Below are 12,614 nucleotides of genomic sequence, written 5' to 3'. Positions count from 1 at the left end.
GTCATGGACAATTCAGATGGCGTTTGAGCGGGACCTGGATGGGAACGATGACGACATTGACATGGTTGAGCGCTGAAGACATTTAAGGTTGTTTTATTATCGGTTTATTTTCCGGTTTCTTGTCTCCTTGTTTTCACGAGCTCCTTTGTTTCTTAGATCCTTGGCCGCATTCCTGCGCCATTATATTTTTTAACATGGCCCATAGTACAACCAACGAGGCGCGAACCCGTATGTGTGTTTTCCCATATCCCATCTCATTCGCTCGACGTATCTTACGTCGATGCGGACTGCAAGGTTTTATTCGGGGAATCTGCCGTTTGGCTGGGACTGCTTTTTTTTTCTTTTTTTTTTTTTTTTTCTTTCGGCGCAAGGGTACTTGGCTTTCAAAATCAAATCAATGCATGTCAGGGGCAGATGCCCTTGCCATTACAAATCTTGCGCATATCTGAGCAACAGCCATGTCGACACCAGCAAGGAAATCTCGCAACGTGGCCATCGGTGCCAGTCTCCTGCATATGGTCTCATTACGAGTGGCCAGCCGTTGCCAATGCTCTACTCTGGCCCGTGTTTCCGCCGGCGACCGCGGCTTGTGGGCCTGTCGAGGTCGTAATTCCCATCCTGGCCTCAAAAGGGTTCGGCTCAGCGGACGAAGGCTCCCCACGAGGCAGGTAAGGCAGCTCTGCGGACACCTTCAGGGGCGGATCTTGGGGCGCGCCGGCGGCGGTGGAGTCATAAGGGTCTGTCCGTCTGTGATTCTTCCTAGCGGCCGTGGAGGGTGTCATCGAGCCTCACCGCTCTCGGCTGGCGTCTGTCACATTTTCCTGAAATTTGACCAGATCAGCGCGGCGGGCGCCGACGCGAGGGAGGCGGCAGGTTGATTAGGCCCCGGACGGGCATTGGCTGCAGCCTTCCCCCCCTGCGCGCGCCGGCAGGTCCTCACCGGTCTCGAGCCTTCGGTTCCGGATGCTTTTCGTTTGTACCTCTGGCTGGCTGGCTGCCTTCCATGTGCCGGCCCTGTGACGCAAGCGACGGACCTGCTCGGACGAGATGTGAGATGGCGAGGAGATGGAGGCAGGGAGAGCTGGTTACACACCCACGGATTGAGTGCCTGCATGAAGTGACAGGCTGTCTGAGGGGAATCAAGTGGTCGGTCCCCAACGGTGACGCGAAGGTCGGGCGTGCAAACAAAGTCGGGTTTCCTAACTGGGGAGGCTCGCCTACTATGAAGGTGTGGAGAGATGGAGAGAAGAGAGGTCCTCAGCACCTTCCCCTCTTTTTAGGGCAGTTTGGAGCTGGGACGGAAGGTGCCCCCACCACATAGTGAGTGGCGCACCCCACCAACCCCCCAGCCGAGCCCATTGAGAGCCATAATGATGGTGTCTTTAGCCGAGACGGGGGTGACTTGCAGCAGTCCCAGACCAGTCCGTTTCGACTCTCTTGGTCGATCGCCTAGCTTCTTCCATCCATCATCATTTGCCTGTCCGCTATCATGCTTGTCACTCACAAAAGCAGATCCCCTCCCAGGCGACGTCGAGCCGCCCCCTCCCAAGCATCCTAGGCCAACCGAATGTCACCTCGCCAGGTGTCTGCAGGGAACGCCAGCCCACCAGCTCCTCCTGGGCGCTCTGACCGTTGTTGACACATGCAACCTGACCCATGGCTCTTCGCGAAGAGGTGGCCACTGCGCCCTGGCAGGAGCTCGTCCGGGGGTGAAATTGGAGAGGCAGCACGGAAAAAAACAGAACCTCGGGTCGCCGTCGCAATCATGCACGCCACGCCGCGCCATGACGAACCAGGAACTGGAAGCCCGCCCGCCCGCCCCCTCTGTTGCGCCAGGACCAAGAGTACGAGTGAAATGAAACGCCGCCAGAGATTGTCCATGGAAAGACACCCGACTAGACTGGAAGGAAAGAGCTCTTCCGTTCGTCCATCCGCAACGCCCCAGGCAGCCATCCAGCCCGCCCTTATCCACTCGCACATCATGGGCGGGTGGCTCCTCTCCCTGGTTCGCGCCCGGCTTCTGCCACGCTACACTCAGCCGCCAGCCTGCTCGCCGGCGGTCCCTTTGCCGATGGTCGGCGGGGGCCCGCGATAAACACATGGCAGAGGGCGAGAAAGGCGCTGTCTGATTGCTGCACCCACCTCCACTGCCCTTGGTCTTAGCTCAAACGGTACTGGCTTCCGCCCGATACGCACGCCATGCTCTGATTCATGCGGCACCAATACCTCCCCTCCAGCTCGCTAGCTTGGGTGCAAGGGAGTGAGCCGGCGTCGGCCTCGAACTCTATGGTAGAGTGTGCCTTCCTGATAGGCTGGGTACCTTGTTGGGCGCCGACAACTATCTTACCTCCTATGTCGGGATCATTCCGTCTCTTTTGACCGGCACGTCACCTTGTATCCACCAAGCAGCGTAGCAGTCCCATTTCCTGCCAGAACTAGTCGGTTCGTTATCTCCCTTTCTCCTTCCTTTGGCTCGAACGTATCTAGGGAGAAGATATATCAGGGGTCCATCGGGGCCAACGATCCAAGGCCGCCCACCGTATCTATGGTGCGTCCCGTTCCGGCGCTTATACGGTCCACCTTGTGTCACCATATCACTTGCGCCCTCCCTGACTCCATGTCGTTCCCATATCACGCACGCTACCCTTCGTTGTATTTGGAGTCTCGCTCGTATCAACTCTTGGGATATCAGTGATATCCTTCTATTCTCACAACCCTACCACGTATCAATCACCTCATCTGATCTCTGCCCAGGAATATCTCCGCAACCTCATCTCAACATCTCTCCTGCCAGTGCCGGCGGAGCTCTCATCCATATCACGTTCTTAACAGCACCCTTGGTATACATTCTTTGACCAGACCTACGGGGCAACACCTTACTTCGATCGGCCACACATACAATACGATCACACATATATTGCGTTCACACATACAATACGATCCACACGAAAATACAGCAACAGATACAATACGGTCACTATCAAACCTACGTTTTCTCCGACTAAAGAGAGATATATAAGCACTGGCCAACCTCCGCCCACGCTCGTTTGCAGCAAACAAAGCTGCCTGGTAGGGCAATTTGTTTGTTCGCTTGGATATATACGTGGAGGATCTACGCTCTACCTCTCCTAACCTATAAGGAGCACAAGGCATCACAAATCTTACCAGGCCAGCTTCTTAGTATAGCAGCTCGCCCATACCCGAGCACGACCCCTCATTCCACATGTCGGAGCCACCGAACACACCTATGCCGGCGGGCACTCCGGTCCCCGCCAGCACACCCATAGCGGGCACGCCGCCGAGATCGACAACGCCGCTAGCCCACTGCGGCACGCCCACGAACGGACACTCGATAACCAACGGCCATTCTCACACCAATGGCTACCCAACGTCCAACGGGAACCTGGGCTCCAATGGTCATGCTAAGCTCCCAAACGGCTGTGTTAATAAGGCGATTGTCCTCCACATCGGTGATCCTATCCAGTACAACCCGGACTCATACGCAACCTTTTCCAAGGCCTTTGACGTGGTCCGGCCCAGCTTGTCGGAGCGGCAACGTCCTGAGTTCATCAAGGCACTACGCGAAGGTCGATGGGGCAACTTCAGCGCCATCTTCCGCCCTTTCTGGGGTACTGGCGGTGAAATGGGCAAATGGGATTCCGAGCTGATCGACCTCCTCCCACAAAGCTGCCGCGTCTTCGCGAGCGCTGGTGCCGGCTTTGACTGGGCAGACACGCAGAGGCTTGGCAACCGAGGTGAGTCAAACCTAGGACCTAGGGCTGCAGCAAACTGGAGCGGGATTTGGCGTTGATGCTGATGTGGAAGATGGGTGCGCACGCAGGCATTATATACTGCAACTCGGGACTCGCAGCCGCCGAGGCGGTGGCCGACTTTACTGTCGCCATGGTCCTCTCGACATTTCGCCACCTGCCGTGGTGCATGGGCGCGGCGATCGAGTGTCTTGAAGATGACGAAGAGGATTCGAATTTCATGCTCTGTCACGCCCTGGCGACGGCACGCTCGCACAACCTCCGTGGCCACAATCTCGGCATCGTCGGTCTCGGCAATATTGGCCGGCAGCTGGCCGCCAAGCTGGGAGGATCGGCCTTCGGCATGGCGATTCACTACACGGACGCCCGCCGCAAGCCCGAACAGGTCGAGCGCGAACTGGGCGTCACCTACCACCAGGATATCAGCTCCCTCCTGGCCGCGTGCGACTGCATCGTGCTCTGCGTTCCGCCCAGAGCTGATGGCCGACCTGTTTTGGACCGCGCGGCGTTGTTTAGGTTGGGGACGGGTTCTCGAGGTGGTCACCCGAAGCCGGGACTACGCATCGTGAACGTGGCGCGGGGATCACTGGTCGACGAGGAGGCGCTCGCGGACGCGCTCGAGTTGGGTGTCGTGACGGCAGCGGCGCTCGACGTGCACGCATCGGAACCCCGAATCAACCGGCGACTACTCCGCATGGCCAGGGTGGGAAACGGCGGTGCCGGAGCCGGCGGCAGCTCCAGCTTCCCGGGCAGGGTCATGCTGACGTGCCACAATGCCGGCGGTACCGTCGAGACGCACGCTGGGTTTGAGGAGCTCAGCATGCGCAACATCATGGCTGTGCTGGGCGGTGGCGTTCCCATAACGCCTGTCAACTTGCGGTACCTGAAGAAGCACTAAATACCTATAGGTACAGGTGCAACTAGACGGCTACGGCGGCGCTGTTCTCATCTCGAAGAGTAAACGGTTAGTTGGGAGGCTAAGCGTTGATTTCCGATGATACCTAATCTATAGTTGGTACCATAGTTGATGCGTTTATCTGTTCTCCAAATTAATACTTCATTATCATTACGACGGCACTTTGGGATGCATCTAGCGCAGCCCTGTGCTGAAGACAGATATAGAAAACCCTTGCTATCTATCCCGCTCAACGCCTTAACCAAGCTAGTCGTTTTGACAAGGCTATCATGGACGCGCTCATGCTGCTCCGCCGGCCATCCGACTGGTAGTCCGTGTTGCCCAGGCATGTCAAATCAAGGAACACGTTCCAAGCAGTGCCCCTCCCCAGCTCCGACCACGACAAGCTGAGAGGTGGCACCGCCTTGCCGTGCCAGATCATGCCGGCCGTGTCGCTCCTGGCGGGCGGTGCGAGAGTGCCGCAGCAGGCCGCCGGGCCCGCCGCCCCGGCCCGCAGCAGGACGCCGACCACGTCTTCGAAGGGCGCCGCGTCAGCGAAGCCGTAGCTCGCGGCCAGGGTCGGGTGTCTGTAAATGAGAGTGTTGTGATAACTAGCTGGCTATAGTGAGAAGGAATGAAAGCGGTAAAATCCAATCATACCGATAGAAAATAGACTAACAAGAGACATCAGGCACGAAAAAGAGAGGAAGCCAGAGCAAGGGGAATCTTATATAAACGAGCCAGATATGCGATCTCCCCCAAGACTCACGCCCGGCGCCCCGGGCTGCCACATTTCAGGAGACGATCACCGAGACCTGCCGCACTTACATGATCGGGGATGGTCGCACAGGTGAAGAAGTAGAAGGGCAGGTGTGCGCACCGTATCGAATGGCGATGCGCTTCCAAGGGGTCAGGCCGTAAGGCTAGAAAACATAACCGTCTCGTTGGCTGCCTGGGTGCCTGTACATGCCCACCATGGTCGCAACTCTCGGCGGACAGGACTTCTAGAACTAGGACTCGGGCCTTTTTCCCCAGGCTGCGGACGACCGAGAGGATCGGTAGTCAGCTGAGGGGCACCCACCGCCCGCCACCCTCTTCCCGCTGTGCAGCAGACCCCCGACCACTGAGAAGGCTGCGGCTGGTAAGGCTGGGTCTTCTAGCGTCCAGGCAGGGCCCAGCCTCATGGGGATTTGGGGTGGTACGGGCACACGCCTTGTGGTCTTGGAGGGGGCGCAGGGTAACTAAGGGGTAGCGGAGCGCGAGGAGAAGATGGGGCTTTGGCTGCAGCATCTATGCATTGCTACAGTGTCTCAGGCACGGCATCGGCACGGTCCGGTCAGTCGAGCCGGGCTATCAGTTGGAGAGTCTGTGATTGGAATCATGCTGACGTGCATGCATAAGCGGCCATTATAGCATTGAAGGATGTGGCTTGATGTCCTGTCGTGAGACAAGACAAAGAAGACGAAAAGAAAGGCAAAAGCAAAGCATCCATCTGGGTATTCTATCTTCAAGCATAGTCTCATTGTTATTATTCATACACCGTATTTCCCTCTAGACCTCCGTGCTTCTACTCTATGTTTTGCCCGTAATAACCCTTAGACGCCTGGCCGGACCGGGTCGGGTTCGGCCCCTGGGCGTAAAAATGACGCCCGCTTCCCCTTCCCTCGCCCCGTGTTGAACGGTGCGACATCTGCTTGTTCTCCTCGAGCGACTTCAAGAACAGTCGTCGAGGCCCCACACTAAAAATATAATATACAGGCCTGGCTGTGCGGCGAACCGACACCTCCACGAAGCCACCAGCAGTCGTGATCACTCGGTGCTACCGCCCAGACGGCGACTTGAACGCTGAGCTGCGCTTTATGCGGAGCCAGGCCCAGACCCTAGTTACGCCCCCCGCTCTCGGGTCGGCCCCAGCCGCGGCCAGCTCCCTGGTCACGGCCTTGAGGGCCCTGCTGCTGCACCTTCCCTCCCTGTGAGCCCGCCGAGCCCACTCCAGCGGCGTGTACCCGTCCCCGTCCCGCGCGCCCGTCTTGACCCCTTCCCTGGCGACCAGGTCGCGGACGGCCCCGGCCCACCCCTGGCCGGCAGCACGGTGCAGCGCCGTGCTGGACCCCGGCCCCTTGCATGTCGGGTCCGCCCCGGCCGCCAGGAGCGCCATCATGAGGTGCTCGTCCCAGCACCTCAGCAGGGCCGGCAGCCCGCCGCCGTCCGCGGCGTTGAGGTCGAGGACGTGTCGGACGTCCAGGAGTAGCCGTAGGATTCCGCCGTGGTCGCCGGCCACGGCGAGGTGCAGCGCCGTCTCGCTGGACGGGGACATGACGTGTTCGTTCGGGCTCGCGCCATTGCCGAGGAGGAACTGGACGACGGCCGCATGGCCGTGCTCCACCGCCATGTGCAGCGCCGTCTTGCCCTCGAGCTTGTCGCTGAAGGACTGGTAGTCGATGCAGGCGCCGGCCTTGAGGCTCGACTTGACCTGCTCCAAGTGCCCGGCCTTGGCGGCCGCGACGAGCTGGCGGGACTCTTTGAGGTGGAGCCTGCGCCACAGGCTCTCGAGGGAGGTTAATTTCGGCCTATTCGGTAGACCGCTCGGATCGGATGGGACGCGGTAAGTAGCATGAGGGTCCCTGCTCGGAGAGGATCCAGATGTCCAGTTAGCATCGTGCTTTGTGGGATATGGAAGCCAAGACCGCCAAACTTTGGCCCAGAAGCTTTCTTTTCAGGGCGAGATGTGTGGGGGAATCCATACTTGGTCCTCATGAGCCGCTCGATCCAAACAACCCGCTTGTTCAAGTCCCTTCGCTGCTTCTCAATGTCTTTCTTCTGCCACAAGAAAGCCACGACACCGCGGGCTTTGTTGAGCTGCATGCGCTGCTCGTGCTGGACAGCGAGGAGCTTGAGGCTCCTGAGGCAGGACCACGCCCCCTCTAGGTTTTTTACGAGCGACCCGTGTTGACCCTTGACGACGACGGGACTGCCCTGGAGCCACCTGAGGACGTCATTGGCGGCCATCACGTCCAGGACAAGATTATGGACGTCGACAGGGGCGTCCTGTATGCTCTGAGTGAGCTCACAAATGTTGACGAATGCCGTCGCGACGCCTTTAGAAAGGCTGACGCACGAGGCGATCAGAACCTCCATGGTAACAAACTTGGGTTGAAGAATTAAGTGTGAGCGAAGGGTGCGGGTACCGGATGTAGCACGATAGACTTTGGGTGAAAACAAGCATGGAAACAGAAGTGAAGTCTGACGGAGGGGATAAAACTTATAATGTGGAGGTTTGATGAGCAGACTGGCCGGGCAGACGGGGAAGGAAAAGGATAGTGACACCTAGGTTCTCAACTGCCAGAGTGCCCGGGCTCTGGCCAGGGGCGGCAGAGAAACAATGAGGAGACGAGCAGGCTGCCAGTCCGCCCACCGAGGTGCGTACTATCACGAACGCACGAGCCCATGGCTTGCTGCCTCTGCCTCTGTCTCTTTCTCTCTTCCAATCAAAGTCTCGACTACTGCGGCTGGGGGACGGCGACGTAGCAACAATCTCTCCCGATGCTGTTATGGCCTTGGACCGGGAGGCCGCCAGCCTTGAAGCAGCCTCGCGCAGCAGCACTCTGGCATCGCAGCCTACACCGCTCCAGGGGCTGGCCGTCGCCATCACCAGGCTTGGCCCAGGTGCATCCCATGGGGGTACGTGGCAGTCCGTGCTACGGCGGCCGGTGAGAGAGCGAACAGGCCCAGTTTCGCCACCACAACGGGGTCTACTTTTGAGGGGGCCGCCCTTGGCGCGACGACATTAGGAGGGGGCGTGCCGGGGGACTACATCGTCTTCACATGCCAGCACGCCTGGTGCTGAGCAGCTGCGTTGCTGAGAGCAGGGTTCCGGGTGAAAGCAGCACGTCATGAACCAGATAGAACACAGCGACGACCGGACAAGCCCGAGGGGCTCTGCAGCAGGCAGTTGTGGCAGTGAAGGGGCGAAAGTGCTGGAACCAGCCAGGGGAAGGCGCCGTAACACACAACCACGCCCGCATGCGCCAGACCCAAAAGAACATACAACCGAGTCCAGGGCGCGCTCGGTGTTGGCTCGGCTTTGGTTTACAAGCAAAGGGTGTGTAGATTATGTGCACCGATTTCACGATATGGCCCCAGGTCTAACTGGCCCTTGGCCGCCCGCCTCGGGGAAGCACGATCCCGTCCGCGCAACCCCCATTTCGTGCCAAGAAATCTCTAGCGTCAACATGGCTTTGTGGACTGGCAGGGCTCGGCTCGTGTGCATGTGTCGTTCCTGCACGTCTGACTCCTCTTAGCCGGAGTCTCACTCCCCCTAGCCGGAGCTTGTCGGAGCCGGGGCGCCTACCTCGCTGGTGTGCGGCTGCCTATGGAAGGGGATTGTTGCCAGCAGGCTCAATAGGGGTGTCAAAGGACTCTATGAAAATCAGGAAGACATCCAAACACCAAGTACTGGTTTTTGGTTTGTTCAGACAAAAAAAGTCCGCTGCGAAAATGAACAAAGTGAAGAGTGCACCTGTAACTGCTCTTTTTTTTCCTCACAAACGGGGCTTCTTGCTTGCCTTGTCCATTCAGCTGCAGGCAGAAGCAGTCTAGCTAGGCAGCTGAACGCCATCGCGGCCACGGCCTCGGCCTCGGCCTCGGCCTAGGCCAACAACCTATCACAATTGCATGCAGTCCACCCTCTGTCCCGCATGGCGTTTGACATGCCTTGGGCTCCCACACTTACAGTGCTGGAAACTCAAGCTTCTGTCTAACTCTTTTTGATTCGTGTTTACCCCTCATCTGGCCCAGTGATTTGGGCAGAAACGGTCGTATTTCGGACTCTCACAAGATGCTCCAGGCGCTCCTGGATAACCTCGTCCCGTTTCCCCTGCGTTAGCGCTTCAGTCGACATTTCATTCCAAGCCCATGTACCACTATCAGGCTTCCAATCATTCCTGTTCGGCCATCCTCGTCTCACTCCATCCGAGACGTAGCCTGACCGCCTCGCTTTCTCCATGGCTGGCAACTAACCGGTTAGCCACGCCCCGCCCGAGGACGGCCTCCGCCTTTCATCCCTCGACGGTGGAGGCGTGCGAGGTCTGTCCTCTCTGTTGATCCTGCAGCATGTCATGCGGACAGTTAACCGTGAAAACCCGCCCAAGCCCTGCGGGGTCTTTGAGACCGAGATAAAGAAGATGGTCCAAGATAAGCTTGGGGATCCAGATGCGGTTCTGGCCAACCACTCAATGCGAGCGTGCAGAGTGTACGTAAGCTGGAAGCAATCCTCCTAACCCTATGGACGTGCACTAACGCACTAACCCACCAACACTTCATTTGAACTGCAGATTCGTTTGTGCCACGGCCCAAAAGTCGGCCGGAGATGTCTGCTTTCGGAACTTCGAGTCCAGTCGCTTCTCCCCAGTTGGCAACGTCAAGATCTAAGAGGCCTGTAGAGCCATCTCGGCCGCTTCAGCCCTCTTCAAACCCATCATCATCGGCAACTAGGAGTTTATCGACGGCGCTTTCCGGTGGAACAATCCCATCAACGAGCTCTGGAGCGAGACCAAAGACAATTGAGGGGCAGCGGCCCTAGAGTCTGACCTCAACTGCATCGTCTCCCTCGGGACGGGGGTGGACAACCAACCTTGGCAAAGTAGGCAACAGCGTCACATCCATGTAGCAAACCCTCCAGGACATTGTTACCAGCACGGAAGATGTCCATCGGCTATTCAGCCGCAACAAGTCCAATCTCCTGCCGAGTGGACAGTATTTCCGCTTTGATGTCTCTTGCGGGCTGCGCGAGGTTGGACTGGATGAGAAGCGGCGACGGAGGACTACCTGAAGGGAGAGAGTGTCCTCTGGCTGGATGGCCGAGACGGGACCAAGCCCAGGGGCAGTATCGCGCAGCACCTCGCCAGAATCCCGATATCCCCGATCCCCGAGGCGGACAGGCATACATATGCCGCGGCCATCAGAGCGACACCGGACCCGAGCGCGGCAGTACAGTGCTTCAAGATCTGGCTCTCGCTCACGGGTAACACCAGGTGGCTGCTGGTCTTTGACAACAACGTCGACAAGGAGCACCGAAGGCCAAGTGGCTCTTTAGGCGAGGAGGGAGGGCCCGCCCACCACACTCAAAAACAAGGCGCCGATAAGGGAGCCTACGACCTGGCGAGTTACATTGACATCGATCAAGGGTCTGTCCTGATCACCGCTCGGCTTTCGACCCTCGGTCACCTCGGCCACACGATTCGTTTGGGCAAAGCCGATGATAAACTTGCCAGAGGCACTTTTGATAGTTGACGCAACAGAGAATCCTCGCAAGCTGCGTCTACCGCTGTCGATCTGGCGGCCGAACCGAAATTGCTGCAAAAGCTCGACGGCCTTCCTCTCGCGATAACACAAGCCAGAGTCTATATTGGACATGGCCTTTGTAGCCCATCTAGCTATCTAAAAGACTATGATGAGCAGTGGGACGAGGTGGCCTAGAGGTCCCAGGGCGATCGGGACGCCAAGACCATCTGGACGACTTGGAGGTATGTCCTTCCGCGCCATCAAGGAGGAGAACAAGGACGCAGCCATGCTCCTGCAACTATGGGTGCGTTGCCAGCCGGCAGGACATGTGCTGGGGGCCTGCTGGAGCACGCAGCATCGGTTCAAGCACCGAAGGACTGGTGGCTCGCCCTGGGTCGCCAGGCTGGCCCACAGCAGCTTCGCATTCAAGGACACCATGGAGATCCTGCTCCGCTACTCCATGGGTCTCCAAGAGCGAGCCCGGGGCTGACCAGCTCCAAGGCAGGAGACGAATCTTTTCGAAAGGAAGAGCTATCGTTTCCCACCTGGCCGCCGCCGTCGAGCACGTGCATCACATCTCCACGCGGGCCTGGGAGGAGGGGAACCAGCCGCAAAGCGACGACGACAGCACCTTTGCTCCATCATGCTGATAATCCGGGCTCTTGTGTCACAAAACGGAAACGGGCGCTGAGAGCTTAAGCTTGAAGCGTGATATGGGAAAACAGGAGGTTGCGGTGACAACTGGGGTCTTTATTGGGTCAGCGTGGGCGGGATACCGACAAGTCCAAAGGGCATCGTTGCGTGTCCGCGGATTCCTCTCTTGGTTGCCTTCCCAGACGTGTTGACGCTGAGGTCACAAACGGAAGGCAAGGAATGTAGTGCTATAGGCACCTATAGGTTCGTACATATTCATCAAACATTGTGGGATTAAACATCCTTGTCAGCAACGATCGTGTTGTGTCGGAGGTGCAGACTGTCGGATTGAGGGAAAGCTGGCAAAGGAAAAGCCAACGATCCCAGGACTAAATACTAGCGTTGTGGGTATGTCATGTGACCCACCTCACACATGTTCCACAAAGTCAGGCAAGTCATTGGAGTTCAAGATTTATGCTTTATGTCACCAGATATAAATCTACTAGAGAATACCCTAGCCCCTTGGGCTTACCCCTTCACCTGTCCAGTCGCCGGCCACTCATAGACCAGAGTGACGGAGTGCTCGACACGAAAAACACAAAAAGACAAGTGACAAATGGAAGCGTAAAAGTTAAGGTTGGAAAAATCGGCCTAAAGCCCTCCTCTTTCATTGTTTGGCTGTTGCCTCTCGTCTGAGAGCCACATGAATATCCAGAGCTAGGAGTAATAACTACCCAGCTAGGCAAAAAATGTACTGGACCAATAGATATTAGATGTTGCCGGCCCAGGCAAGGTCGGATTCGACCACTCCCGAGTCTGCAGAGTCCAAGCCGTGTCTCCCAGGAACAGGGACCAAGGCAGGACAGGGATTTCAAGAAAAAGGGGAAAGAAAAAAGGAAAGTGAAAGAGAAAACCCAAAAGATGACCCACGACCTATACACGCCAGGCACCAAGAAGATCGACTAAGAACCGGGAACGACTGCTTGTGCCAGACACGCATGATCGAGAGCCAAAGGGGGGAGGTATCGTCATGC

The 12,614-nt window shown here is 57.7% G+C and overlaps 7 protein-coding genes across 7 annotated transcripts in view; 5 read left to right on the top strand and 2 right to left on the bottom strand.

Annotated features, from left to right (window-relative positions):
• Positions 1-405, top strand: part of GGTG_12286 (hypothetical protein) — a 3,167-nt gene extending 2,762 nt beyond the window's left edge. The window contains exon 2 of the mRNA XM_009230183.1: positions 295-405. The gene's annotated coding sequence lies outside the window, so the exon portion shown is untranslated. The remainder of the gene's footprint in view (positions 1-294) is intronic.
• A 53-nt stretch (positions 406-458) lies between these two features.
• On the top strand, positions 459-878 carry GGTG_12285 (hypothetical protein; the record flags this gene model as incomplete). Its single annotated transcript, XM_009230182.1, has 1 exon — positions 459-878. The coding sequence occupies one exon, from the start codon at positions 459-461 to the stop codon at positions 876-878; it is 420 nt and encodes a 139-aa protein (XP_009228446.1).
• Positions 879-2,007: 1,129 nt separating this feature from the next.
• Positions 2,008-5,189, top strand: GGTG_12284 (hypothetical protein). The gene is made up of 2 exons (XM_009230181.1): positions 2,008-3,755; positions 3,842-5,189. Exons 1-2 carry the CDS (start codon positions 3,224-3,226, stop codon positions 4,666-4,668), a joined length of 1,359 nt encoding a protein of 452 aa, XP_009228445.1. The 5' UTR covers positions 2,008-3,223; the 3' UTR covers positions 4,669-5,189.
• Positions 4,916-5,955, bottom strand: GGTG_12283 (hypothetical protein; the record flags this gene model as incomplete). The annotated part of the gene is made up of 3 exons (XM_009230180.1): positions 4,916-5,252; positions 5,435-5,617; positions 5,747-5,955. The coding sequence occupies 3 exons, from the start codon at positions 5,953-5,955 to the stop codon at positions 4,916-4,918; spliced, it is 729 nt and encodes a 242-aa protein (XP_009228444.1).
• A 425-nt stretch (positions 5,956-6,380) lies between these two features.
• GGTG_12282 (hypothetical protein) lies at positions 6,381-8,313 on the bottom strand. Its single transcript, XM_009230179.1, has 2 exons — positions 7,412-8,313; positions 6,381-7,289 (listed from the first exon to the last, which is right to left on the bottom strand). Exons 1-2 carry the CDS (start codon positions 7,801-7,803, stop codon positions 6,485-6,487), a joined length of 1,197 nt encoding a protein of 398 aa, XP_009228443.1. The 5' UTR covers positions 7,804-8,313; the 3' UTR covers positions 6,381-6,484.
• A 1,469-nt stretch (positions 8,314-9,782) lies between these two features.
• Positions 9,783-10,095, top strand: GGTG_12281 (hypothetical protein; the record flags this gene model as incomplete). Its single annotated transcript, XM_009230178.1, has 2 exons — positions 9,783-9,916; positions 9,999-10,095. 2 exons carry the CDS (start codon positions 9,783-9,785, stop codon positions 10,093-10,095), a joined length of 231 nt encoding a protein of 76 aa, XP_009228442.1.
• Positions 10,096-10,367: 272 nt separating this feature from the next.
• Positions 10,368-11,437, top strand: GGTG_12280 (hypothetical protein; the record flags this gene model as incomplete). The annotated part of the gene is made up of 3 exons (XM_009230177.1): positions 10,368-10,395; positions 10,475-10,850; positions 11,125-11,437. The coding sequence occupies 3 exons, from the start codon at positions 10,368-10,370 to the stop codon at positions 11,435-11,437; spliced, it is 717 nt and encodes a 238-aa protein (XP_009228441.1).
• Between the last annotated feature and the right edge of the window lie 1,177 nt (positions 11,438-12,614).

This window comes from Gaeumannomyces tritici (genome assembly GCF_000145635.1).
Source record: "Gaeumannomyces tritici R3-111a-1 unplaced genomic scaffold supercont2.8, whole genome shotgun sequence".
Taxonomy (NCBI): Eukaryota; Fungi; Ascomycota; class Sordariomycetes; order Magnaporthales; family Magnaporthaceae; genus Gaeumannomyces; species Gaeumannomyces tritici.
The sequence above is the reverse complement of the archived record's forward strand: the minus strand, read 5'-3'. Positions and strand labels throughout refer to the sequence as shown.

Bases quoted from the DNA above. Each gene is read 5' to 3' on its own strand.
- GGTG_12282 (XM_009230179.1), bottom strand. From the start codon at position 7,803: ATGGAGGTTCTGATCGCCTCGTGCGTCAGCCTTTCTAAAGGCGTCGCG. The intron at 7,290-7,411 runs GTATGGATTCCC...CTCTCCGAGCAG, and splicing joins GAGCGGCTCATGAGGACCAA to GGACCCTCATGCTACTTACC.
- GGTG_12284 (XM_009230181.1), top strand. From the start codon at position 3,224: ATGTCGGAGCCACCGAACACACCTATGCCGGCGGGCACTCCGGTCCCC. The intron at 3,756-3,841 runs GTGAGTCAAACC...GTGCGCACGCAG, and splicing joins GCAGAGGCTTGGCAACCGAG to GCATTATATACTGCAACTCG.